At 42.7% G+C, this 27,776-nt stretch overlaps 1 protein-coding gene across 6 annotated transcripts; it reads right to left on the bottom strand.

The window, feature by feature from the left end:
• Positions 1–27,776, bottom strand: LOC105693366 (mucin-5AC). 6 transcript variants are annotated; one of them, XM_048658565.1, is made up of 11 exons: positions 27,608–27,776; positions 17,100–17,364; positions 8,596–8,667; positions 3,943–6,739; positions 3,686–3,866; positions 3,468–3,581; positions 3,132–3,299; positions 2,440–2,682; positions 2,074–2,340; positions 1,586–1,900; positions 1–1,503 (listed from the first exon to the last, which is right to left on the bottom strand). In XM_048658565.1, the coding sequence occupies exons 3-11, from the start codon at positions 8,636–8,638 to the stop codon at positions 1,450–1,452; spliced, it is 4,182 nt and encodes a 1,393-aa protein (XP_048514522.1). In that variant the 5' UTR covers positions 8,639–8,667; positions 17,100–17,364; positions 27,608–27,776; the 3' UTR covers positions 1–1,449. The 6 variants fall into 6 exon arrangements, with proteins under 6 accessions (XP_048514522.1, XP_012268634.2, XP_048514530.1 ...); XM_012413211.3 differs by lacking the exon at positions 27,608–27,776 and adding an exon at positions 23,976–24,113 and having other exon boundaries at positions 8,596–8,668; positions 17,102–17,364; XM_048658573.1 differs by lacking the exon at positions 8,596–8,667 and having other exon boundaries at positions 17,102–17,364.

The raw sequence follows: 27,776 nt of genomic DNA on the forward strand, positions 1-27,776 counted from the left end.
TCGAATTGATATGTTATATTGATTACAATAATTATTATGCCTAACTATAATTATATTATTTTCTAGATCATGTCTACTTCATAAAATGAATTTATTATCATCCGATACAATATAGTATAGCGTATGTGATATTTCTCATTGTCAGTACATAAACAATAATGTACGTATAATAATTTCTGTTTTATGTATAGGAACGTCGCATGCAATCTTTATGCACAAAAAATGTTATATCGATCTACGCAGATTGATATCGTACGTATAATTTTACATTTTTCCCCCGATCACATCACGTTAAATATTTACAATCATTCCATTACAGCAATTGCAACTCTGAACTCGACTAAACTCATGAGTATCGAAAAATGTTCGATATAGTCACTTAGAAATACTGGTAAACAGAATAACACGTGTAACGCGAAATACACCATAATGCGCAGTAATGTTATTCTTGCGTAAATTATTCTCACGCGAAAAAACTGCGTCATTCGCACGAGTGGATGACATAAATTTTTGTGAATAATATGCACCCTATGGAAATGGGTAATGAACATCTTCTCTTCAGCAACATTCTGCCATAATACTTTTCGAAACCTGCGATCATAGCTGCGATAATATTCGCGAGTCTAAGGCTGTAACGTTAGGCTCCGTAAAAATGCGTTTTATTTTGAAAATTTAAAGAAACATTCGTGATCATCTACGAAATTAGAATGTTCCCACAAAAGTTCTCAGAAGGAGCAGCCACAATCGATTCTATAATCGCGACTTGGTTCTGAGTTGATCAGTTGAAGTAAATTATTCATAAAAAAACATGCGGTAACGAGTGGCTAGTTTCATAAGTCTGGACGCAAGAGGATTAAAAAGAAGTTGGTCCGACCATACAAAATCAACTGAAATGATTAACAAAAATAATAATAATAATAATAATAATATCGATATAAATATATGTACTGGTTTTTATATATATATATACACATATAGAGAGCTGCATGCTACGATCAGTTTTATAATATATACAACAATATCAACAACTATTTGGTCATGCTATAAACTATGTAAACATTACGTAAAAGCCATTTGACAAAAGAAATGGTTGTTTCTGGATTATGGTCCTCAGTTTTTAAATAATTGCTACGGAATTGACATTTTTTATCTATCTGGTAATCGTCATAATTATATTTCTTTCTTTGACATCACCCTGTTATGGTTTCAATTGGAATCTGATACAAGTGTAAAAGTTATGTACCGATATAAATTACTCTATAATTTATTTTCACTTCGCACGTTTATACTTTTTGGTTTTCTTCGTATACGCTTATAAATCAACTAGATTTACGAGTTCTTTAGTTTGAACATGCTAATATTGACTCGGTAGGAGTCATTATCGATGGTTGAAGGTCACAGCAACGTTTCATCATAATTCGGAGCCATCTCGGAGAGATGAATTCTTCTTCACATCGATTCTAATGCGGCGCCTGCGAGCTTGGCCGCGTACAAGTTGAGGGCCTGAAAAAAAGATGTTTGTTGATAAAATGAAACGGAATGGACTTGACCTTCCGATCGGTATGTTCGCGTTTCATTTCCCCACCTTGTAAATAAAAGCGTATTGTTCCTTCGTCTGCACAGCGCCGGCTCTATCCCTTCGGATGGTATAAACAACCCGGGGGACGTCCACTGTTCTCGTTATCTCGTATTGCCTGATTCCAAGGTCCAATGCAATGAGGGTACCAGTTCTACCAGTACCGGGACTACAGTGTACCACCACGGGGCCCGGTGCGCCTCGTTGCAAAGCTCTCGCCTCGAGAAGGATCGCTATGAGACCCGTTGCATCCGATGGGACGCCGTTCGTAGGCCACAGGTACCATATATGCGATACCTCGCGATATGTGTTGTTCTCGAGATTCTACAACAGCGAATAGGGATGCAATTTTTTGAAGTCCAGGTTCCTCAGCGGGTGTTACATGTATATATTGTTATCACTGCTGCCGGTCTTTTTTAATTAACTATATCGTACCTATGCGTAGGTATTTATTGATAAGTGTTGCGATGATAGTATACCATTTTGTATTTGATTACCTTCAAGTGAAGGGTGGATATCGCGTATTTCTCCTTGGCTTCGCGCTTCTTTAGAGTAACTTGATAGTCACCGTACAGGCGGTGGCAATCCGTCACTTCGGAGGGTGGTATGTAGTCTACACATTTTTCGACTCCGTTCTCGATTATGTCAGTAAGCATTATTATCACTTTGCTTTGTTGCTCCCAAATCATCCTCCAGAAGTCAGATACCGTTGATTCGATTGGTGCCTGACAAGCTATGTAATATTTCGTAGCGTTTTTGGGTCCCTGTAATTTCAAAGAATATATTTGTAATTTTGGAATGCGTAATTGTGCGCTGTCAAGCTCAATGCAAAAGTTCATTGTTACATCTATGGTTTCACTCACCCGAACGTAGCTAGCGTTTATGTACTCAGTGGATGGTTCGTTGTCAATCTTTTGAAGTAACACTCTAGTTTCTGGGAGTGGGACTACGTTAGCGTATCTATTTTTCACTTCAGCACCGGCAGGCAATTCGTCGATTCTCGCAGAGACCTGCGGTATTCCTGCAAATTCCTCTGTGATAGCGTTCGAGTCATTGCAGAACGTCGATAGGCCGGCAAAGTTCAACGGATGAGACGGAGTAACGCTCTGGAAATTTTCCGAATTATTACACGATATTCCAATGACATTCGTGAAAATAAAAAGAGCGAAAGTATGTCGGGTGCTTTCGTGAGTATTTCAAATATAATGAAATATTCCGAAACGATGTGATACATACGTATGTAATATTATACCTATATGACGCACGTATCACGATTTTCATCGGTATATCATAATCCCTGAGGTCATGAAAAACACGAAGTACCTATTAAGCTACACCAAGTCAACATTGACAGACTATCCGAGTCTGGCTCGACTTTACTCTGCCTTTTGTACTCCAAATTTCTCACAATCAGTCAGAACTGGCTTCATAAATGTTTCCGTGCATGCAAACAGTCGGCGAAGGGAGTTCCGAAGAGAGCTGAGGTTTCGAAAAGCAAGAGATCATAGATCTCATAGACGAGCTTCCTTGCATATAAATTTACGTTAAGGCTTACCGAGTCTTCGAACGCCGGATTTCCATAGCTGCGTTTCGAAGCCCTAGCGAGTCCTTTCCTTCTTACACTGTTATAGGCCGAAACACTATCGAGGCTGTAAGCGTCCAAGGATACCGGTCGACATCTCTCTCCGTAATTGAACCGTGTCTGTCGTTTTCTCATTATAAACTGTAATCCAAGTGATTTATTGATTTCAACCAGCAGCGCGATAAGCAGATTGAATGCGGCAAAATTAGAAACGTGAAAGCAGTAGGAGGTATTCCGGTTAGTCGACAAAACATTTATAAATAAAAATAAATAGAAACGACGGAATGTTTGTCGTACAATTTAACTCACCAGTAATCCAGCCAGCAAGACAAGGCAGATAAAAGCAACAGATGAAACTGCAACGACCGCTATGGCGTTGTTGCTCGGCTCAGTTTCCAGCGTCAATTTTTCTACGCTGTGTATCTGAGGGTCAACGATAAGTAAGAAATAAAAAACAAACAATTAGCGAACGTGACTTATGTAGGATAGGTACATTTTCCGATAGAATATTTAATAACTGATCTCACCGTCAGTGGAAAGCTGAACGGCGATCGGTTGTACAAGCTGGGCAACGTCTCCGTCATTGCATAATCGAAATTGCCGTTGTCATCAACGATATAAAGACGGACTTGCGTCAAAGCGTTAGTGGTGACTGGTGGAGCTGTGCACTGCGTTTGAGACAAAATAATATTTCTGGGAAGGACAGTCCTAAAAAAAAAGGGTACCTCTCATTAATCCATAGTCTCTTACATACCCATCAATGGCATCGAAAAACAAATCATACCTTTCTCCGGCCTCCGTCAAAAAGTTCGCCAATGTCAGTTTGAGGTCATTCAGAAAAGGGCATACCTCGGTCCAACTACCTTCAAAAACTATTCTAACGAAAAGTGTGACGTCATCGGTGGAAATAGGAAATTCTGATGATTCCGTAGTGATTCTGATCTGCAACGTCGGAGTCGGAGTGACGGTGGTCGGAGTATCACTGGCTCCCGATGAAACTGTTACTTCAATGTTAAATGTTGTCGGTGTCGGTGTTTCATCGACACTTTCTGTGATCACCGTCATCAATTCCGTTGTAGTTTTTTCTTTCGGATCACTCGTCGTTCCGCCGTTACCTCTTGACGAGATCGTAGTGAAATTGTAAACTTCCGTTGGTCCCGCGGTAAACCCATTTTCAGAAACTGGAGTCTCATTCGTTGTATTCGACGAGTATTCGTCTGTCGTTGTGTCCGCGTTGCCGACGGCTGTTTCGGTGGTATCCGAATCGGGCGTTGACGAAGAGATCGGCTCTTCAGATTCCCTGGCTTCCGTCGTCTTCGAGACTGTGAACGTGGTCTCGTTTTGCTCTGTGGGATTCATAGTTGCTTCTACGTCGGTCGTTTCATCCGATTTCGTAGTGCTGGGAATATCGGTGGGAATATCGCTGAAGGTGTTTGACTTTTCAGTGCTCGACAGGTTGCTCTGAGAGTCGGTAGTGTTCGCTTCAGCTTCCGTGAGTCCGATGAATTCGTATTCTACGGTAGTCGTTCGGCTGGTCGATGACTCTGCGATGCTTCTTGTACTCTCGTGACTCTGGGAGATCGTCTCTAGCCCAGTAATATTGGCGTCATTTTCTTCGCCGGTTTCGAATACGGTTAATTGAGATGAGGGTGTTTCACTTGATGACTCTTGAGCGGGTTCTGCAATTGTGGAGATTGTTATCGGCAGAAGCGTACTGCTCTCTATTTCCAAGTTCGATTTTTCACTACCTTTCGATAATTCACTGGAATAAGTTTCGGTCGACGTTGAAAAACTTTCCGTCGATCCTTCGGTAGCGTTGGGTACATTGGAATCCCCGTATCCCTTTTGGATTTCGTTACCAGTCGATGAGTCGTTTGAAACTGTTACAATTTTCTCCGTGGAATTGGAAACCCAAATTTGATCGGTAGTCGAAGTTCCTTCATCGGGAATTTCGGAATTTTCCGTCAGCATTTTCGATATCGGAGTCGAAGCCGTCAGGTTGTTGGTGGTATTGATTTTTCTGACCACAGTTTCGATGTTGTTTTCTGTAACCTCGGTCAGTACAGATGGAGATCTTTCAGTGGTGATAGATTTGTTCGTATTGTCTGGAGGAAGGTCGTTGTTTACCTGGCTGCCGTTTTCGTTGTTTGGTATTCCAATCGGGAAGTCTTCTACGACTTCTGTTGTGTTTTTCAACTCGTCCTTTGTTGTCAAAGACCAAGTGGTTGGAAACGCACTCGCGTCAAATGTCGAATTCATTCTAGACGAATTCCCTGATCTCTTGTAATGGACGGGCTTAAACTGTTGAATACTATTTTCGACAAGTACCGAAGGTTCCGTCACGATTATTTTTTCGTCCGACTTCTTTCTACCGATCGTATTCTCGTACGCGGCTATTTCTTCCGCAGACTCCTCAGTTCCACTTGGTATCTCCGTGACGGTTTCTTGATCCGCAAGTTTGTTTTCTGATTTAAGATAAGGGTACGGTTTGAGTTCGGTCGGTTTTTCCGTAGATACGGATTTTTTTGGGAATATTTTCAACACCGTATCAGACGTTGTTTGATCTACGGCACCGGTGACATTTAAATTTTTGGGCCGCTTCGCGTCTAAATCGTTGTCACCTGAGAGCGATATAGTTCGAGCTTTTGCTTTAGATACCAGGGAGTACGGCGTGGTGCTGTCTGCCATAGTATCGCTGCTCTCTTCACTGATCCTCAAGATTGAAGGATGAGTTACATTTTTGAAGATCTCCACCTCTCGCTTCGGTTCGGATCCTAATCCGTTCCCGCCACCGCTGTCGATCGGGATGTCGGACCAATTCTTCCGATCTCCAGAAAAATTGACGTTCGTGTCGTTGACCAACGATATCGCGTCGACATTGCGGCTGTCTGATTTTGATTTCGAAGAAGGTGTCGTGAGAGCTTCGGCAAACGGTGAATGAGTATGTTCTTCGAAGTTTTCGTGTTCTTCGGTGAACTGGAACTCCTGATGAGCGACCGTAGTCTGTTCTTCCGAATTAACGCCTAAATTCTCGCTCGCAATCAGAGTTTCCCTGTTCGCAATACCAACAGCTTCGTCGGACGGTAATTGAATATTTTCAGTTTTCTTGTTCGTTTCTTGAGATTTTTCTAACATTCCTTCATCGTCACTACTGTTTGTTGTCAGTGCTATAGTGGGTAACGGTTCGGTTCCAATTGGGTGATCGGGTGCTATCCTTACGGTGGTCGTTAAGTCACCGGTGGTATTCTCGTTTTGTTGCAGCAAAACGCCGGCCTGAGTTTTATCGGCGGCAATAACCGACGACTCCGCTGCACCGGAGGTGTCTGATTTTGTTTCGGTGTTTGAATCTTTGGCATCGTCTCGTATAGGCTTCTTTACATTTTCTAGGATCGAAGATGCATCCGCCGATTTCTCCCACTCCGGCGAAAACGGCCCTCCCTCAAAGTACGCGCTGTCATTGGGGATAAAGCGATCTCCGTGTTCTCGGGGGTTCTCTTGATCTGACAAGAGTTTTTCCGTTTCACTGACGGTACTTTTGGCCAATGTAGAGGCCACGAGTACCGAGAGCAACAATAAGAGTCCTGAAACATAAGAAAGCCATTATTGACAGATTTTGAAAATCAGTGTGAAAAGAGAAAAATGTAGTTGGAAAATGAAGATTTGAGTGCAGATTGTTGAACAAATTTTTATCAATTCAACGTCGCGTAAAATACGTACTCCGTGGAATTTCGTACGTACGACTAATGTTTTTCTCGCATTCTGAGCGAGTTCCTACGGTGATTCCACGAGTTCGCCATAATCGGAAATCAAATTCTGAACGTCTTTCCACCCGTTTCAGATTACAAGGAGCTGCAATCGTACTTCTGCAAACTCCTGTTACAAAGTGCCAATAAGTTCGAAACGAAACGAGTCCATCGGGATGGGTACGTGAGCACACGTTCAACAAGAAACCCCGCATCGAATTGCTGTACTTGACCGAATATTGCGCTCCGATTTTTATTGAAAGAGACGGTTGACCCATTTCTACGTTGAAAAGATCCACGACACCGCATCATCTTTTCAGTTACTCTCCGCTCTTCTTGCCCCGGCAGAAATTTACTTGCTGGATTATACGTCCGTTGGATCATGGAAAATATGGGGCGACCCGCGAGACCTCGATATTTTCCTTTGATTGTCGAATGGGAACCTCAATTTTCAAATCACCGTACGCATGAATAAATCCTCGACGGTGCAAAGGAGGAGGAAGATATTTTCGTCATCGACTCCGTCGAACATCTATGTCGTTATCTCAATTGCTGTAGACTAGTACCGCGTACGTTAGAGACAACATATGGACACCGTCGATTTGTACTACGTACACCCACACGCTCGACATCTATACACCTATACGGGAACATCAAACGGCTTATAACAAGACCTTTTCTTCGGTAATTGGCAATCGTTTTAAAAGCTAGCCGAGGCAATTGCCCGCCAAGCTGCAGCGCGACGTACTCGACGAGTGAGAGGAACTGACATTACGTACAAAGCAGCTGGTGGAGCTTAAGATATTCCGTTCTTTGACAATTACTTGGAATTTACTCGCAGTCAGATATGATAACAATATTGCTAGTACCTAAGCACATACGTACGTACACAGAAAGTACCATTACGCTCGAAACTTGACTCTATAGTTACTACTCTCTGGAAACCATCTTGTGATGATGATTTTCAATCATTGTTATGAAATTGATGGCTATTATATACACACATATATACATATTTGCAAAATACATCCACAGCCACGCCGCGGCGGCATTAACAGAGATGAAACTTTTAATGCCCATTACCTAGAGAATGTACCGCAGCTTGAGCATGAGCGACGAAGCTATTGAGGGATTAATCAATGTTTGACGGAGTCGCGTTGTTCACCGTTTCTCAAACTCCCCGGTATTCTCATAATAAACGTCTAATTTCAGGGGCGTCTTTGATAATAATCAAATCAGCGATGCAAAATTATACCTTTATATATTTGAAATACCGCCGAGAGTCGAACAACGAATTTTTCAGAAATTATCTTCACTCTGATAAATATTTTTCCTTCTTAATAACTGCGCACCTTGCTCGATAAAACGAATTTAGCGGATTTTATGTGAACCACAATTTATGAGTCAACGCGATCGCAACATAGACAACGAAATCGAGGGTGAGATTCATCGCTTAGGTTGTGCGACGAAATTGCCAATCTTATATGGTCACGGCTCGATATCATGTCACCTTACTTCGCGTGCCTCGTTCGTTGCCGAAACTTAACACGGACTAAGAACAGGATACGATCTTCGTAATGAGACTTCTACTTCTCATGCCCGTGAAGCTATCGCGACTGTCAATGAATTTCGGCGAAAATCGTTTCAATTATGGTATGTAGGTGCGTGTATATTATACAGGCGTTTCGTCTCACCTAGCCATACTCCTGGCGGGGAATTCGCATTTTCGCCTGCCATCTCAGCATTCGTTGATTTTTTTCAAAAAACCTGCAACACAAATATTGAAATCGACTTAGAATAAGACCTCGGCGATGCTATTCGCCAGAACGAAAGATTAAAGGAGAATTTTCAGTACGTGGATCGGTGAAGTTCTTTTTCTCCACGTTTACGCTTACGTATAGCATTTTTCATAATCAAAGAGTTTAGATCCGCGGGGTAAATTTACGATTCGGATTATCGTATATCCCTCTATACGTGCGTTCAAAAATCGAGGCTTCCAGTGATGATTCCTTTTGAAGTGATCGTTAGTTCTGTGGAAGGGTATTATCGTGTATTATACAACAAAGAGTCTACTTTGGCGAGTTGGGTTGCGGTGAATCGCGAAGGGTTCGGAGCAGCAACCGAAGCATTTCTCCGTGAGTTTTGAGTTTGACCACATCGCTTTGTCTCGAATCATTGATTTTTTTGTTCCCACGGTATGCACGTACGTCTCCGAGTTCAGACTATTGTACAGGCATACCGAAGGAGGTACTTGAACATTGTTTCGATTCGAAAGTGGAAGTATAGAAGTTGGATGGATTTGAAATACGAGGATTTTTGCAAAGTATACATTCTGTACGACCTAAATTATAAATGCTAGTACAATGACAATTTGGTCATCGGAACGAGCAGCTCGTGATTTTCACTTTACTATGACATTACGTCACGGTATCAAAATTCAGTTAACGTGTACGATACGTGGTGTATGGACGTAGCGAATTGCTGACCACGCCGGTTCTTTGGCACCGAATGTTTGGCCTATTAAAAACGAATATGCCTCTTATAATATATTACTAAACCGATGGAAAGTAGGACGGCACCTACTTCGATCGAGCAAGCGAGCGATTATAACACCGTAAACTGTTTATGCTAATATCGCGTTTCCCGATTGTAAAATCATCTTAACCTTCAACCGTTACACTTGTTCATCGTATAGTCCGATGGCTTGGATTACATTTATTACGCTGCCCGCAATTTTTCGCATTTAATTAGCACGCGAATGGTCAGATACGAAAGAGCAGGCTGAATATTTTCACTCCAACTTATAGTTACATACGGTTCGATTACCGGAGGTTTTTGCAGTTTCGATTATCGTTGGTTCCTACTATCGTCATGAACCGCCATGGGTTTATTCCGGCATTGAAATTACCGCATTCGTTCGGGATGCGTAGGTATAATGATTATCATAAGTAAATTATAAACGATTTTCAGAGCTGTATAACTTTGTTCAACTTTGGTGTATTTGTGAATTGCCGTTTAACGATGTAGAAAATAGCGTTTATCGAAAAATCAAGTATTACACTGGTGCATACGTAACGCGTAAACGTAAAAATATTAATTCGCGTAGTAAAAAATTTTATTTCACGAAGCAAATATCAACGCGTAGCCTTATTCGAATCATGGATTTATCGATAATTCGAATGATCTCCTCCGTCAAGGATGTGCGAAACTTAGTGCGAACATTATTGAGTTAATCGGCTACGCCCGACACAAAGAAACAATCACTAAGGTGTAGCTGAATTGAGTCAGTGAGTCATTGTGCGTAGGTGTCGAAACTGAACGCAATTGATCCGCGTTGTTCCCGTACAGCGGTATCGAGGTAATTGGCACAGAATCATCGGTGTCACACTTTTGAAAAATAAAAATCATCGGGCACTGCGGCAGCTTCGTAATAGCTGTATGAGATTACACAAATTTCATTATTTTTTTCAAATGTCGAGAATATCATTTCAAATTTCAACGCATACGGACATCGTTGTACAAATGATCATTACGTGATTCTTGTTACGTAACGTGATGCCAGTTGCATTATTTCACCCATCGCGGATTGTAATGTTCTATTCGGCGGCAGCTATACAGGTATGCCACGATTCGCGCGGATAGGATAATGTAACGGTAAAAGTGAAACCCAATTGATTAATTCGGTAGATCAACGAAGGTTCCTTCATCAACGGTATTGTCTACGCCGCATTGCGTATTGTTGTGGTTCGCGATTTCTCGTACGAATAATTTGTGGATTTTCGTACACTCGTGCGTTATACCTTTGAAAACGTTGTACAGGATCCTGAGATTTTTTTAAGTTTCGCTCCTGGCTCGGTATATCATCGCATCGAAACGCGGTGATCCAAACTCCGAGGTTGTCCGGAGAGTCGTCGGAACTTTTTGAGCTTTCTCGGTTATACAACAAAGCTTTGACGTAAGCTCAAAGCTTATTAAACGACTCGTTACGACGGAAAAAAAGTAGCGAAGAGATATAAGTATACCTAACATAGTTATATCACAGGTATATCGTAAAGTCCGATATTACTCGTTCACTGTAGCATAGATAATGACTGGTAGTGAATCACTTTTACCGGGATGATTTTTTCCTTCACTCTTTACATCGGCAGTAGCGGCACGTAAGCAGTTTCGTTCATTTGTTCGTCAACTTCACTCGCAGAATTTACTTTAATTTGCGGTGAAAAGCGTGGGAATTTGATATTCACGCTTCGATTCGTTTCATCCCGCAGAATTGACTGGAGAATGCGCCGTGGTGTACGACGCGGGCGAACACCGGACGAACGAATGATACATCTGTCGCAAATCAGTGTTTGGATAATTTGCGATCTGAACCTGACGAATGATTGTTATACGCAAAGTGGATGCGACGTATCTGATTCCAGGTTATCGTCGTCGCCGTCGTGCCCAATTCATCCAAGGATCGCGAGACATGTCGCGGTGCAAAAAATTCTCTTCGGATTTCTAATTTCTTGCACAAAAATCAAAGACGTGGTATACCGCTGAGAAACCCGGTACGAAGAAAAAGTAGTTGGACGCAAAAAAAAGTAAAAGCTTCACGTACAAAGAGTGCCGTGGAAAAGTTTGGTCTATGAAATACGGGGAGAGTTAAATGTACGGTAGAAATTACTCGATTGAACATTTGACTGATGAAAGTGCGCGAAATTTCTTCACAGGCCATTACAAGATGAGTTGTATTATTTTTGGAATAAAAATCTCCGAATGCGGCGAATGAAGAATAATTATAGCCGCAGCGCTGTGAAAAGTCAGCGGCCTTAATTCGTTCGTCGTCATTTCATACAAACGAAGCTCCCCTTCGGTGGCATGAGTACGATATACCTGCTTATCGTTGCATCGTACACCTTACCGTGATATACCGCCTCACTGTAACGTGAGAAAATATGACACAATATCTCGTCTCGAGGAGCCACGTGCGAATTATGTACCGACTCACCATCTCGAACAACGTTCACTTTTACCTCGAAGCTTTCGCACTCGCTTCATGCAGTTCCCAGCTTTAATTAAAACTACCTTTGCCATTATTCGATCACAATTGCATCGCGTATGTGTATAAGTATGCTACTTATTCTTGGTATCATTTCGATTTACGCAGACTTCGCCTATTCAATTTCAAAGAACGAAAGTACAAACACGGTGAGTCTTATTCGTCGCATGTTCAAGTAGATACACATACTATGTGCTTATGTATTTCTAATCAAATGCAATTTGCACATATGGATATTTTTAGGCACTCGTTTTGAAAGCTTTCACTCTTGTAAATCGTTCAATGGCGGACTGAGTTGTATAATGTGTAACAGGGATAAAGGTGTATAAACGGGAAAGATTTACCTACATGTGGATGGCTGACTTTAAACATGCTATTTTCCATATATATAGACGTCTACTTCCGGAGCGTCCGTATTTGTGATTTTTCTTTATCAATCTCGAATCTGAATTCCATACACGGAGTCGGATTCCCTAGTGTGAGGGTTGACTTTAATACTTTTCCAGCTTCAGGAGTCAAATGTATGCCGCGAAATATGTGGATTTCAAAATATGCAGAGAAACTTTTGCGCCTGTCAAACTTGAACTTTCAGCTCCTTGTACAGCGTAACCAACCATACCTAAGTATATCTTTCATCTCCATAGATGCGTCAAAGCGTAATCGGGGTTTATCGGCGAACTTTTCTTTGCACAAACTTTCCTGGGATCTTGATTCGCGTTCGAATTCTTGCCGGTGATTCCTTCGACGAAGTCTCTCGCCTGCTCATTCGGAAATTGTTGATCGGCGAATGTCTCAGAGGCCCCCGATAATAACATCGCAGCGAAAAACGAAGTCAATGCGAAAAAGAGCCAAACTTTATTTTCGTTTCAGGCACGGAGAGAATTCTTATTACCACAGGTACGACGTCGTTCCGACACATCGAACTTCTCGTTTCGTCATCGCTCGAAAAATTCCTTTCTATTCCGCACCTAGAGCTAAACGGTCATCACCGTTCACCCTATCACGAACCAACGGATAGACGTCGCTCGTAACAGTAAAACGCAAAAGCGAACAAAGTAAATAAACAAATGGAATTTGAGTCGACCGCCTCCGCGATGCGTACAGAATTCGTGCCTTTTTATGCCTAGTTGATTTTGTGTTCTTCTCTTTACTCCGGGATGGCTGTTGACTCCAAAGACGTTCCAAGTTAGTGGAGCATACAACCGTATCCGGCGCGCACGTACACTACTCGAGTGTACGTACCGCATGCATGCTACATGTAGTTATACCTGCCTGTGCCGTAGCCCGGCAGACCACCGGCAGGTGTTCGAGCGTCAGTGGCCACGATAATGACCGTAAACTAATTCCAGTCTTCTTCACTCGAGTTTTGCTCCCAACTCTTTTTTTGCCTACCGCTGTTACTCCTGCCGTCGTATGCAGATGCGGCCTGCAGACGAACACCATTGAAATACTCGATGCACCGTACTTGTAATACTAAGAATGCCGTTTTTGCGCTCCTGCAGAGCGGATTGAACGTAAATGAAATTCGGTCAACGGATGTTCCTTGTTCTCGGCGTCTCAAGATCTCCCCTATATCTCTTCAGAATTTATATTATCGGATACTCGGAAACCTGTAGAACGAAAAGAGGCGATTGCGCAGATGAATTGAAATAACATTTCTCGAACCGCGCATTGATCGTCAAAATCCACCGCAAGTTCAAACTGAAATGTTTGAAACTGTTGGAAATTAATGCGAGATATATTTCTTGGAAGAATGTGTACGATAACGATAGCGACGCTGCGATTAAACCTATTCGCCAACTTCCTTTTTTCTACTTGCGCATATTATTATGAGCAAAAGCAGCTGCTGCATCGAGATGACAATTATTTTCGGAGCGGTGTATGATTCGGGTCAACCGAACAATAGAAACTACCTTTATTCTTTATTTTTTTTTTTAGTTTGTTTCACGAGTGGTAAGCGACAGTGGGAGTTCGTTCGAAATTTGACATTTAAAACGAACCCAGTCGACGGTCTTTACCATCCAGCTTGAGTTTGAGCACTGAAATTATGATTCCATTTGAATGAACGACGAAATAACAAATAACACTGACCGGCGAACAAGCATCGCCCTGCAATTTTCAGTTGCTGGTGCACCGCGTTTGCTTGTGACGCAATCGCGCCGTTCAGCCAACCATGAATACCGAATTACGTATAAAACTGGTCAGCGCCGCTACCGATCAGCCATAAGTATATCGGCACATGTATTGTCGCCTGTTACCATTTGCTTGCAACCAATTTTCTGGTATAGGTACGAGTATTCCGTTTGTGAACTTTTCTTCATCTCCCACTGCATTGTACGATAACAAGTAATGCCTTAAAATCAATGGCGCCTTCCAACACATTCGAAACACGTGGAAAAACCACCTGGAAGGTGTTGTCCTTCACAGATGTTATTGGCTCTTTGGAATTCGTCCGAGTTTGGCCAAAATTGATCGTACGTGTTTATATGCACGGCCATTACACGTACGTCTAACCAAGGATTATTAAGCTTGCAAAACATAGTTTATGGTCACGCGTGAGCTGTGACAAATGGCAGTACTCCACATCCTGGTTTATCAATCGTTTTCATCGCTGAACTCGATTTCATCGGAGTTTCCGTACCCGTCTTTCCAGAAGAACTCGGTTGCCGAGGTTTCGGTCGAGCCACTTTCTCGTCAAAGCATGCAACCGAACTCCTGCGGAGATATTATCGGTGCTATTTCTGCCTCATTACATCGCGTGTACCGCTGATCACGTATTTCATACGTAGAGACATACGAGCGATGGGAAAACCTGCTGTGAATAAAAGCTTCGATCCCCATCGACCATTCACGTGTAACCGACCTTCACCGGTGCCCATGGAGTGTCCGCGATGTCCATCGTGGTAAACAATGACCACTGCGTCGTTCGCATTTGTTTACGATGACTCCTGTGTGGGTATGCGCGATGTTCGTATTCATAATACACCTAATCTAAAGTTATACATTTACGTATAGGGAGGTAGCTGCGATTTCGCGACGTTACATCACACGGCAAATAGCGTGCTGCCAAGTTCGCTCCGTTCCTCCGTCTCTCGACAGGCACATCGACGGCGCGGCGGTGTAACGACAACCCTCGACGTGTCGCCTCTAAATTAACGTTAATAAAGCAATCGGTCATTTCGAGAGTCATAATCTCGACAATAGTTATCATGGGATTTTTATTGCAGTTTATCATGTATGTACGTATTATGTCTTCGTAGAATTACGTGTTCGGTAATTGACACCCAACCGGATATCGTCTAAAGTTATATCGAGTGTCACGAGTAACCGAGCGACGAAACTGGGAATCGACAATAAGTTTTATAGTTGCATAAAATAAATGGAAAAAACGTATGGTAGAAAAAATTAAATAAAACTTATCGATGGGTCGTATAAACGTATCTGTTACCTGTGGTAAATTGGCCACGGTGTTCAGTTTACACCCGTTCGTTTTTGTTATATTGCAAAGCGTATAGAAAGTACTCGGAGCGGAGCAGACTAGTTTCAGTTCTCTCTCTCTACCTCTACGTGTTTACCTACGTACACCTAGATGATAAACTTGCTCGAGACATAAAATATATTCTATGCGTTATTTGCGCTTCATTATCTCGTGGGATTCCGGTGTACCGTACGAACCTACCATACCGCCGCTTGAATAGGTTTCAGAGGTACCCGAACTTTCCCTAGTTAATGCGTCTCGTCTACGTTCATTTGTTCGCCTTATAGCGAATTGTCTACACGCGATATATCCGTATAGCTCATTTTGCACCGCAACTTCAACGGTCGCGCGTCGTCCGAATAGGTATAATACCTATGAATTGCGTGACGCTAAAATTAGAACGTCGCATACCGAGCGATTGCATATTTATTCATTTCTTTCTCTGTTAATCTTGATTATTTGTACTTTTATTTTATTCTTTGAATCCGAAGAGGTGGATGTATCGGCGAATAATTATCAAGAACGGGACGTGAGACGCGCCAGAGGAGTGAAAAGTTATTTCCCTCGGCGGTTTCGTGAGGGATAATGCAAATATTTCATATTTCCTTCCCTTTGTTGGCCTCGTTCAATTTACCACACGCATCACGAGAGAGCTTCGGATACGGCGAATCACCGTTTTCGCGTCCCGAGTGGTCCAGGTGTAAAAATGAGTTTGGCGAGAATAACAGCGCCTCGCGATGACTCGCGTCGCGTGACGTCTGGATCTTGTCGGATTCGCGATAAGAACGAAAAGTCTCCACAGTTCCGTTCGTCTATGCTCGTTCGTATCGCCAATTTTCAAAGTGCACGTTGCAGAAAGATCATCCGCGTTATTAGATCGGGTGAGCATTTCTCCGGTTAATTGCATTTGCGCATCGACCAGTTCTCGAGCGAGAATTATAACGTCGTCATATGAGATCGACCGACCACCGTCGCGGTGCGAGTGCCTTTGGTAATTATTATCTTCCCCCCCTACTCTTCCGAGCACTCGGACGACGAGCGGTGGTATTCGCGCAAAGTCCAGGTAACGGTACTTTATCTCGCCTTCTCGTCTCACCTGGACTTCGGAATCGGTCGGCTGAGCTTGGTATTTTTTTCGTTCAATAACACAGTTCAATTTTCAAGTAGTCAAGCTAAAAATCTTGAAAAATAAATTACTGTATTTATCCATCGCACGTTCGAGAATTCGGTCTTAATTAATAGCCGACTCTTACAATTTTTTGTTCAATTCCCAGTCATCGAGTTGAAACATGGGGTTACCGTATCGTACGAGTGGGTCTAGTCGTGAGATGGGCTGGGCCGTCGTTAATTTACAACTAATTGAATAAGACGTCGTATCACGGATTTTTATACGCCGAGCTCGAGTTTTACGACGCGACGACGATGAACTCCGATCTTATCGGAAGCTTTGCCAGAAACGTTTACGAATGTATAGTCGGATTTAAAATATAATTGTCGCTTCATTTCATACCTGCGATAACGTAAGACTGCTGTTGACAGACGACGATATGAAAGTTAGCAGTCTCCTAAATAATGATAACGAATAAATGGGAGACGAACAATAATTGTACCCAACGATTGCGATGCAAATTTCAACGAACTGAAGTCTACGTTAACCGGCAACAGCGAAGCGAATGCCCACCTGAAGCGAGCATGATGTTTTCTTCTTCTCAATTTAAGGAGTGTTATCGGCACCGTGCTCGATTTCTGCAGGTTCCCTCCGTACGTATATCCTGTTTATCTTTCCTATTCGGTATCGTCGATGATTCGTCTCCAGCTTCGAGTCTCGACGGTGCGAATGGAACGGGTTTTTTGATAATCGCGCGTAGACCTGCGTCGCGTCGCGGACCAGACGACGCGACCTCTTCTCCTCGCCGCAGCAAAAATCAGCGGAAATTTTTACACCTGCAATCATACATCGAAGGGCCTTCGTCAGTTACAACGTACAACTCACAACTTACGTGATATTTTAGCTAATTTATACGTCGGGTCCATTCGTTAGTTGATGCGACTCATCGTAACCCCGTGCATGAGATCAGGTGCGCAGTTATGTCAACACGTACGGACAATCCTCCTAAAGAGAAAGAAGAAATTCCGTCCGATGTATCATCAGACGATTTCAACGCGTACGTGTCGAGCGTTTACGCTACGTAAGAATATCTTCTCGCGTAATTTTCCATCGCTCGAAACTAGTTAGAGTACAAGCTGAGTGCGTGAAAATAAACTCGACGTAGATCCCGGACTTTTTCACTTTTCGTGGATGATTTTGAACGAGGTCTCTAATGCTCCGAGATGTGGACCAAAGCGGTGAACACTTTCGCAATGACGCGTAAATTCATCGTTGATATTGTGTCCACGCAGCTCGTTCGCTCGCTCGTCTCCGGACTTTCTCACCGTGTTTCTTCGCTTGGAGAATTTCTTGGAAGTCAGAACTCATCCCGGGATTATATTCAGGAGTTTGGTATTCACCTCCGCAACAGCGCGTATGTATTTTGATCACGACTTTAGCGGTGCGTCGACGTACCTTGCGAGCCACTTGTACGTAAGTACGTACAACGCGAGTTACGAATATGAAATAAAAATTCTACATCGCACCGATTATGTACGAGATTTCTTTTTTCCTGTTTCCTGCGTTATACATCGACCGCGTTCCTCGAACGGATGTTGCTACTAATTTTTATTAATTTTATTCGTTGAGATGGCAGTCGCGTGGATCAATTTCAATTTTGTCGAACGTTGAATAATATCGTCGTAACTCGTAACTCGCGAGTTACCGACTCGCCTTTGAGCTTACAAATAAATTGTGGCGTATCGAGCAACTCTTTAAATGCCAGGTCAAGAGACTGGTTCCCAGAGCTCTCTACGCTGTCTCGCCTCTCTGATATTGCAGTTTTGATCACCGCCTGTTATATTACCTGTATAAGTTAGGCCTTGACGTCGTGGTACGCGAGCAGGCAGATCCTTTGTACCTAGATACCTCTAAAAGACGCAGTTATTATGATGCGCGATGCGATGTTTTCTTCTTTTTTTGTTTCAATGCGAGAACATCTTTCGAATCGATACCTCAAAAGTCACAACAAACGAGTTGGGAGATGACCGCACGTGCGAGAGATACAAGGAAAAATGAGCGCGCGGTGATGATTATAAACTTGATTCGGTTTCGCTGATATTAGTTTACTTTTTCGTCGCGGTAACACGGGAATTCAATTGTCAATTCGTACGATGCAATTAATCTTAGAAAAAGTCTCGACGAGACAACGGACGATCCGTAGGAGGATGAAATTATTGGGAGGGAAAACGTGACGGCGAAGTGAGTAATATTCTACTCCGTGCAAAGTTATAACATCCTTGTCTGGGATATTATACATTCGTTATAAATTATTATAATCCCTCCAACAATGAGCGAGAGGCAAAAGCAGCGTCCGTGAACGAAAAAGTGATAAGTTCATTTGAATCTAATTTCGCAGCGCGGGTTCGAGGTTACCGAGCAGTACGATGGCGCATGCCGGTCGTTGTATATAATTACAACTTATCCTGGCGCATCTTAAATTACAATTATTGTTATCTTCATCATCCCATGCGCGCTGTTATTTATTATTTATTTTTTTTTTTTTCGCTGTTTTACATAGCAAACACAACATTAACAGTTGTCTATAGTGTTACATTATATACCACTCCGACAGCAGCTCTTCGGCGTAGAAATTAAATTAACTGAGCTCGACGAGTGAATTGTAATCAAGGATGATGAGGAAATCTCGTGAAAAATTCGAAAAGCACGTTGCTTCAATGCGAACGTACGTAAGGTATCTGTGGATTTTCCAGTTTATCTTTTTTTTTATTTTTTTTTTCCAAAGCGAAGAACAGTAAAGCAAAGACGATCGATAATCATCCGGAATAATCGTGTTTTAAATTACCATTTCGTCAGAGAAAATCGTCGAGTTTGCGTCACGGCGTGAAATTTTATATTCCTTGATTCGTGAAGGGGGAGGTTTCAAAATGGTCGCCCCGCAATTGAGTTGGATTTTTTCCGTTGCCTAGATGTCTGAGGGAATTTATCGTATTTCACTCCCACACAATCTGTGGAACGGAATGATGTATATATCTTATGCCTTTCACTGCTCAAACTTCTCTTCATGTTCAGGAGGATAGAGGACTTCGAACAACCGGCGATGTACATTGTACAAGGGTTCCAATTATCGAAGTAAATCGAAATAAATTCTTTTCTCATATTTTAGGTAGCATCGCACGTCTCGACAATTTCAATTCCACTTTTCTCAAAACTCTTCGTGTTTGAAAATATTTTCAAATTCTTCAAGAATTAGTTGATTATTTCTATGTTAACCCCTATGAATGTCGAACTGGGCCGAGAATCACTAAAGTGCGACACGGGTGTCGATTAAAGTACCTAAGTTGCGAATGAATCCATCAAAATATCCTTGATTTTCCACATTTCAGAGCGATAAGTTGGCGATAACTCAATCAATCTTGTGGATAGATCAATTTGGATTTCAGATTCGGATTCCTGAGATCAAAACACATAGGGATAACGTCTAAAACAGACTTAAAAAAAATCTTGATTTTTTATCCCAAAACTGAAAAAACTCCAAGGGGTACCCCTTTGGATTTTTTCGATTTTTGGGCTAAAAATGAAGTATTTTTAAAATTGATTGCAGGACACTTTTCTCATGTATTTTGGCCTCAGGAACATGAATCCGTCGACCAAATTGAGCTACAATTTTTTCCCTTCGAAATATCTCAATTTTTCTGCTCCGAAAATCGATAAATTGGCGATAACTCGATCATTTTCACAGATAGATCAATTTAACTTGTGAATTCGGATTCCTGGGATCAAAATACATAAGAATAGCATATAAAATAAAATATTTTTTTTGGCCCAAAATCGACAAAATTCCAAGGGGTACCCCTTTGGATTTTTTCGATTTTTGGGCTAAAAATGAAGTATTTTTAAAATTGATTGCAGGACACTTTTCTCATGTATTTTGGCCTCAGGAACATGAATCCGTCGACCAAATTGAGCTACAATTTTTTCCCTTCGAAATATCTCAATTTTTCTGCTCCGAAAATCGATAAATTGGCGATAACTCGATCAATTTCACAGATAGATCAATTTAACTTGTGAATTCGGATTCCTGGGATCAAAATACATAAGAATAGCATATAAAATAAAATATTTTTTTTGGCCCAAAATCGACAAAATTCCAAGGGGTACCCCTTTGGATTTTTTCGATTTTTGGGCCAAAAATGAAGTATTTTTAAAATCGATCGAAGGACACTTTTCTTATGTATTTCGACCCCAGGAACACGAATCCGTTGAGTAAATTGAGCTACGAATTTTTTCCAGCGAGATATCTCGATTTTTCTGCTCCGAAAAGTGATAAATTGGCGATAACTCGATCAATTTTAAGATGACTCAATTTGGCTCCGGATTCCCAAGATTAAAATACTTGGGAGTAGCGTAAACATATATAAAATGTTGATTTTTAACCCCAAAGTAAAAAAAAAAAATCCAAGGAGCGAGGGAATTCTCACGTCGCCCAAAGCTGAAGATTCGATTTTTAATCCTCATTCGATCATCGCTTTTCAACATTCAGATGCATGTTGGTACGCACACGTTCGAGAGTGCGTAAATTTTTTCCATCCTCGTACAGCTACCCACATCCGAATGAACTGTTAGTAGCCGTCTGTACGTACAACCCAGCGAGTAACATAGTGGGGATAAGAAACGTTGGTTGGGTTGGGTGCATTCTTTGCATCGTTCGGTAGTGACGGGTCGACAGGTATAGAAGGAGCGAATGAGGCTGCCCCTTATTCGTGCGTCGGAATTCTTGGCGCCATTGGATCGGTCAATTTTTCCGACCAATAGGTATACTCGACCTCTTATCAATGTTGTGGAGATTATCATAGATCGGGAAAATTGACGGCGAATGAACCTTCTTTCGTTGATTCGAAACAAACTCATCGGAGCTGTGTAGGAAATGTAGGAAAAGTTCTCGCACTCGGATCGTTCGATTAAAAAATGAAAGGTCAAGCCGAGAATTGACGCAGAGTTAGAGCGGGGTAGAGGGAAGAAAAGCGATCGGTCCAGTCACCGCGTGAACCTGCTAGGGATAGTGGCGCGGTGTCGTGATCCCGAGTCTCGTGACCTCGCACTCGATCTCTCGCTCGGATTCACTGGAAACTCTCGGTAGGGCGGCGATTCCCGTTCCAGTATCTAATCCGCCAAACATCGTGTGTAACTAAAACGTACACAGTCTCTTGGATGCCCGGTCGAAATTGACTTAGGGGATATTCGGGTTCTAAGTGGAAAAAAAGGACACCCTCCTTTTCCTCCTTCCTTGGGACACGGAGTTATTCCATCGGCGTGGTAGGTCTGTACGTTAATTGGAAAAAGAACGGAGTAAAGGTGAGACGCGAGTATTTTTCCTGCTTATCGAGTCAATTGTTTTTTTTTTCAGTTCAACTGCATCCTTCGAGCTCTGGTGCAATAGTTGAATTATCGATTGCAATCGAGGAATAGATATACGATACGAGACGAATCGAGTCTTATCGTCTTGGCTAATTGATAAGCAATTAAATCAAAATGTTGTTTCCTTGTAAGAATTCTTCGAATGTATTTCTTATCGAATGTCTACGTCGCACATTCAAGTGGGGAATTCAGTTGCTCGAGGCTTTAAAATCCGGTTTTGAGTGAGCGAATAATCGGAGGTACGTACAATTTGCAAGTCTGTTACATCGGTTGCGAACGATAATAAATAAACAATTTGTCTCGTCCTAATGGAGTGCGGAAGTCGAACGTCTGCGTGCGATCTACGTATTTCAGAGTCATCGAATCACTACTAGACATTTTCGCCCCTGACCTTAAGTGAAGAAAAAAGCATCCGGTTACGTCAAATTATGCTGACAGTCGTAGCCGAGGAGTCGTTAGCCTTTGCGAGATCGTTTCTCACCGGAAACTACAGCTTTTGTTTTATACTATTTCGTTAATATTATACCGCACACGGATGTTCGTGACGTATAAAACGGGTAATAGGTGTGTACAATACGCGACTCGTACAGAGGAATCCGTATCGAAACACCGCAAATACCTTATACATCGAGAATTACCGGATTACCGATCTTTGGTCGCTGAAAGCGTGTAAATCCATTTCATGCCATAATCGATCCACCGATTTGATAGGATTATTCATTGTATGTACGGAAAACAAACCTCATACCGTAGTCAGTGCATGTAGGTCCTTGGCGATTCGCACCTACGGCGACGTTATGGCGCGTGTATTTCTTAAGGGCAATTGGACAGTTTCCGTTGCTTCGCTAGACGTATAATCAGCAGAAGTGCCGTTACGTTGAAACGATTGATTCCCTTCGCGATCAAGTTTTGCCAAAAACTGGTCGAGTTCACGTGTTATACAGAGGACGAAAAGAGATCCAACTAATTACCAGATAATGACAGATTTTCAACTTGCTCTCGAAATAGTGGACGACGTCTTCTCGACAACTGATCGGATTATCATTCGGATCCTCCGATGTCCGCTTACCACCGTTCTTCTGCTATGTCCTACGTAGAAACGGACTTTCGATGATTCGGGTTGATTTTAGTGAAGCAACACTAGAGGTAATGATACAACCACGTAGATTCGTGGTGCAGTCTACGTACTTCTTCATCTACGTGTATCGTCGTGGTCTGACGACACGACGGCGAATTCACCAGTTATGGTTCGGTGGTCCGGGTTGGATAAACTTCATAATTACCCGAGAGGCATGTAAATTATGCATTTCCTGATTTATACGGAGTATCTCCCCGAGGCGTTGTCTTATGTTCCGATCACTACGATAACTTGTGATCTTTCGTCTGGGTTTCGCTTTGCGGAACCGGCAGTCCAGTGTCGCGGTCAACTTGATATTTCGACTTGAAAAAGTCAACCGATTTCTCCAACGACGGGCGACCACTGACGATAAAAATAAGGAAACTACCTACAGTCCCGATCGTGCGGGCGGTAGAATACCCGATCATCGGGAAAAAATACCATTAAAAGTTCTCGTCCATGTGATCGAACTGTCGGTGAATGGGAGTCAGATACGGTATACCTGTAACGTCCGTACGCCAGGTTTCATACCGGACGTAGATCACGGTATCCCATAAGCGGAAAAGTCAGCCAGTTACTCTCTCTTTGTATAAACAGTTTGATAGGCCGATGGATATATACAACGTACAGGAATGCATTTCTTTTTGTTGTTGTCCGATGCGGAAGAAGCAACAAACCGCTAAGTCAAAGAGTATCGTAAATCCGCAGCAGCCGCGCCTTTTGCAGTTTTGAATCTATACCTATACCTATAGAGTTTTCGCGGTTTCATCCGAAGCATCTCTTCATTTCAGACAAACTATCATTTCAGATATTCTCGCGTGCGAATCCTTCGGCGAAACTTCCTCAGCTATAAGTTGTCCCGGTACCTATATCGAGTAATTTTAAATTCCACACGCAGCTAATGATACTTACTTCGAGTTGAATTTTGAATAGCACTCCGCGCAGAGGAATGTGGCTTAATTGTTTCTAGCAGTTGAACTAGAATTTTCCCGATTGCAGGTGAAAGAAGAAGGATCGGGAAAAAAGTAAAATTTCCCTTTAAATTTGAACAACACACCAACACCCACAGTCGGTGGACAGGGGGGTTGTGAAAATTCATGCACTCCTGACCATCAACCCATAACACTTGGTATCCATAGCAACGTGATATACACTTCACTACCTACGTATATTTCATACGTGTACCATAAAAGTACACAAACACGCCAGCACACCCCTTTAATCGCCGACCACGGGTCAGTCGATGAACAACACGCGCCCAGCGATGGCCAGCGTTACACTGCTACGATCGGCTACGCGTTGGCTATTCTATCCTGTCGCTTTTACTAAACGCGCTTGCGCACTGAATCTGTATCTCTTCGATGTTCGGTCGTCGAATCGTTATTCCTCTTCGACTAACGAGGGATACCTAATGAGTTTTTAATTTCGACTTCGTTCGAAAGTTGGCGAAGCTTTTTTCGATAGAAACCCGCAATCTCGATAGGGGTTGTACCGCGTGGGTCGGGCTCTCGGTACGGTCGCAGGCTCGTCACCGGCTATTGGATCGGGAATATGTCGCAGGGTTTCGGACCGACGTTCCAACTGTATACATCTACAGCCCTATAAATCTATACGCACGGGGGTTCGAGGGTTACCGTTAATTTCGAAGGGTTGATGAAGCGGTCGTTCCTATCGGAATCGATACAGGGCGCGCCGTATACAAACTGCATCCTGCAACGTGCACCCTGCAAGGTTTCGAGAAGTTTCCGCTTTTCCCCCCAGTCTCTTTCCACCGGAATTCATATCGCGATCGGATCAATCGATCGATCGATCAATTTTTCCGCGGACGACGCGGCATGTTCATCCGATGTTATCGAACATTACATATCGTATCCGCGCATCGTGTGTGTGTGTGTGGGCTTGTTTGTGAATGTGGCATCCGCGCATGGATGCAGATTGAATCAATAAATTTGGCATTTATCCGAACCGTGTTACGTATACCTGTAGCCGAGTCGGGAAACCGTATCCGGTTTTCTCTCGCGGACGTTCCATGCGTCGGAGTTGATATTATTTCCCTTACTTTTGTTATCCGCCATTGTTTTTACGATGCACTTGATTAACGACGATTCCCGCGGGGTAGGTAGGTAGGTACGTACACAAACCGTGGAGTCAACGGTAAATGAGGTCGTTGAATTTTTAAAGAACTTCAAAAGCCCCCGGTAAACCAAGCGCCGAGGTGTCCTACCGGGCACGCCGTATCTCGGTATACCACGGTTTTTTCCGACAACGTCTTGCTTCTGCTCGTTTTCAATTTTTCTCATTTTACCCGACGCGCCGTTGTTCCTTTTTCTTCTTTTATTCACATCTTCCCATTTCCCATTTCCCACTTTCCGGCTCTCTTCCTTTGATCTCGAGACTCCGCTAGAAGGCAGTTTCTCGGCTTACTCGGAGTATAACTGCTGAAAACTGACACGAAAGGGACGGGTTATCCGCGTCTTCTTCCGACTCGTTCCTATAATCGCTACTCCTCGTACGAGACGTGGCAGGCGGCTACCCATCTCAGCCCGCTCATAACGTTTCATCTCCGAGGGGATGTACGAGATGTATTATCGAGAGAGCGAAATATAAATTATTCTTCTCCTTCCATATTGTTCCTCCGTTAAACCCCGAATCTTCGCGTCAGTTTTCGGAGATCTAAGGGCGGTTCGGGTGCGACATCCGGTCACGTTACGCTTGACATACTTATCGGTAGTTGCGGGTAATACGCAGATCTGATCGGTAATTTTATTTAGGCATGGCATCGACAATCGTATGGGAGTCTGTGAAATAATTTTTGCGTCGATTTTACCCGGTCAATTATCTGCTCGTAAAGATATTGCTTTGCCGATGCAAAAAAAAATTGAAGTTCGGTACCGCCCATTTTGATTAATCCACTTCGACGCTGCAAACAGATAAGGTCGCTACTCATTGTCACCGCCATACTGCAATATCACATCGTGACTAACGCGTACCTCGCTGCACTTAATCTGACCGATCATTGTCAGCCGACTGTGGCTGATCGATAATATAATTATTACGTATCACTTCCGTGTACACGGATTCGATGTTTTCGCAATTCGGCTCTCCACGGTTCTCGAATGACGCCGTATTCTCTCAAGGAAGAAGATATACCTGTTCGCTTCGTTCGACGAGAGATTATCGTACAACTCCGAGTTAACGGAGAAGCAAGGCCGCGGAGATAGACCTATATTTGGTTGTGACAATTAGGCCTCGTATAATCATAGCTCAATTAAGGCGACGCCTTAGACGGAGCTTGAGTCACAGAGGGGCTCGGGAAGACCGAGCGAGAATGGTAAATTATGCAGAAAATTGCGAAGGAGAATAATTGAAGCCGAATTCCATGACAAACTTTAACGACCTCGTCCCACAAGCGTCGTGTGTGTGTTGCGGATAAGTAATCGATAAGAAAATATGGACGATCGATTACAGTGCTTTGATAATCGCGACAGATTCGGGTATATACTTATAGTCAAAACTTGTGACTCATCGTTCGAAGGACGGTAGCGAATAGGTAACAAACATATCACGAGTTGCGCACGAATCTGATTGAATCGAGATCTCGAGATCTTCGTCGAATGACGAAATGATGGAATTTTATCTCAGTTGAAAATTTCTATCGCCGTCATGTTCGCCAGTTTTAACGGCCTGCAGCTGTACGTAATAATCTCGGGAAAAATCATCGACGATGTTACCGAACGGTATTGATTCGTTGGCAGTAGGTACGATTGAAATGGAAAAAGAGAAGTTATTGAATTTCTACGGCAATAGCCGATTCCTGCATTCACTGACCCGAAGTCCACGACATCCGAAACATTCAAAGAACTTGGATCGCGTTGAAAAATATTTTCTTCCGTTGTGCGATAGGTAATGGTTTGAAATCTTTGGAATAACATTATCGAGAGAATCACTGAACTTTTCGCTCCGTTTTGATCGCATTATACGACAGATTGGATATTTTCAAGTCATATCCTATAGCTGAGAAATTCTCGGTGATGTCAAGGATACCAACTCGGCTTTGTACGTGTATATTTCATACACGGTTTTCTACACCCAAGTTTATAATAAGAAAACATATGTCGGGCAAATCTTTCACGGACTATGACTACGACTGTGGTATGACTATGCAAACGTTGCGCCTTGATCTCAATAGCACAACGAGCAGAGTGCGGTTGTATAGATATATTGAGCTGGACCGAACGGATAATCAAAATGAAACGTCCGTCGTGACGGCATTCGTCGCTATCGGAGATCTATCGTCGATTGCAAATCTCATTGTCTATAATTTGCATCGTCATCGTAATTCGATAACGCGGTATTTTCGCTGTTATCATAACTACGTGTATATGTCGCACACTTTCATCACCGATATTTGGAAAACCGTTACAATCAGGGTAAGTGCACACGGCGGACTACGGGAATGAACCGCAGCTGTTGAAAGAGACCGGCGAATATACCTGTGTTCGGTTCGCGTGGCTCTACGGGAAAGAAAAGGCAGAGAAACTTACCGATAACGAGCGATCGTGATGAATGGGGTTTAAGAATCGGATTCGTTTCTACGAGATGATCCCAGGCTTTGCGCGAAATTGAAACAATGATCGACGAGAGAATTTTTACCACTCGTAACAAACGAATTCGCCCGTCACATGTACGCTATCGCACCGTATCCATATACGT

Source organism: Athalia rosae, chromosome 1, assembly GCF_917208135.1.
Source record: "Athalia rosae chromosome 1, iyAthRosa1.1, whole genome shotgun sequence".
Classification (NCBI taxonomy): domain Eukaryota; kingdom Metazoa; phylum Arthropoda; class Insecta; order Hymenoptera; family Athaliidae; genus Athalia; species Athalia rosae.

Coding starts and splice junctions, on each gene's coding strand:
- LOC105693366 (XM_012413215.3), bottom strand. CDS start 24,162: ATGAATTTTCACAACCCCCCTGTCCACCGACTGTGGGTGTTGGTGTGT. Junction 3,300..3,467: donor TCTTGCTGGCTGGATTACTG/GTGAGTTAAATT, acceptor CTTGGATTACAG/TTTATAATGAGAAAACGACA. Junction 2,341..2,439: donor TAAACGCTAGCTACGTTCGG/GTGAGTGAAACC, acceptor TTGAAATTACAG/GGACCCAAAAACGCTACGAA.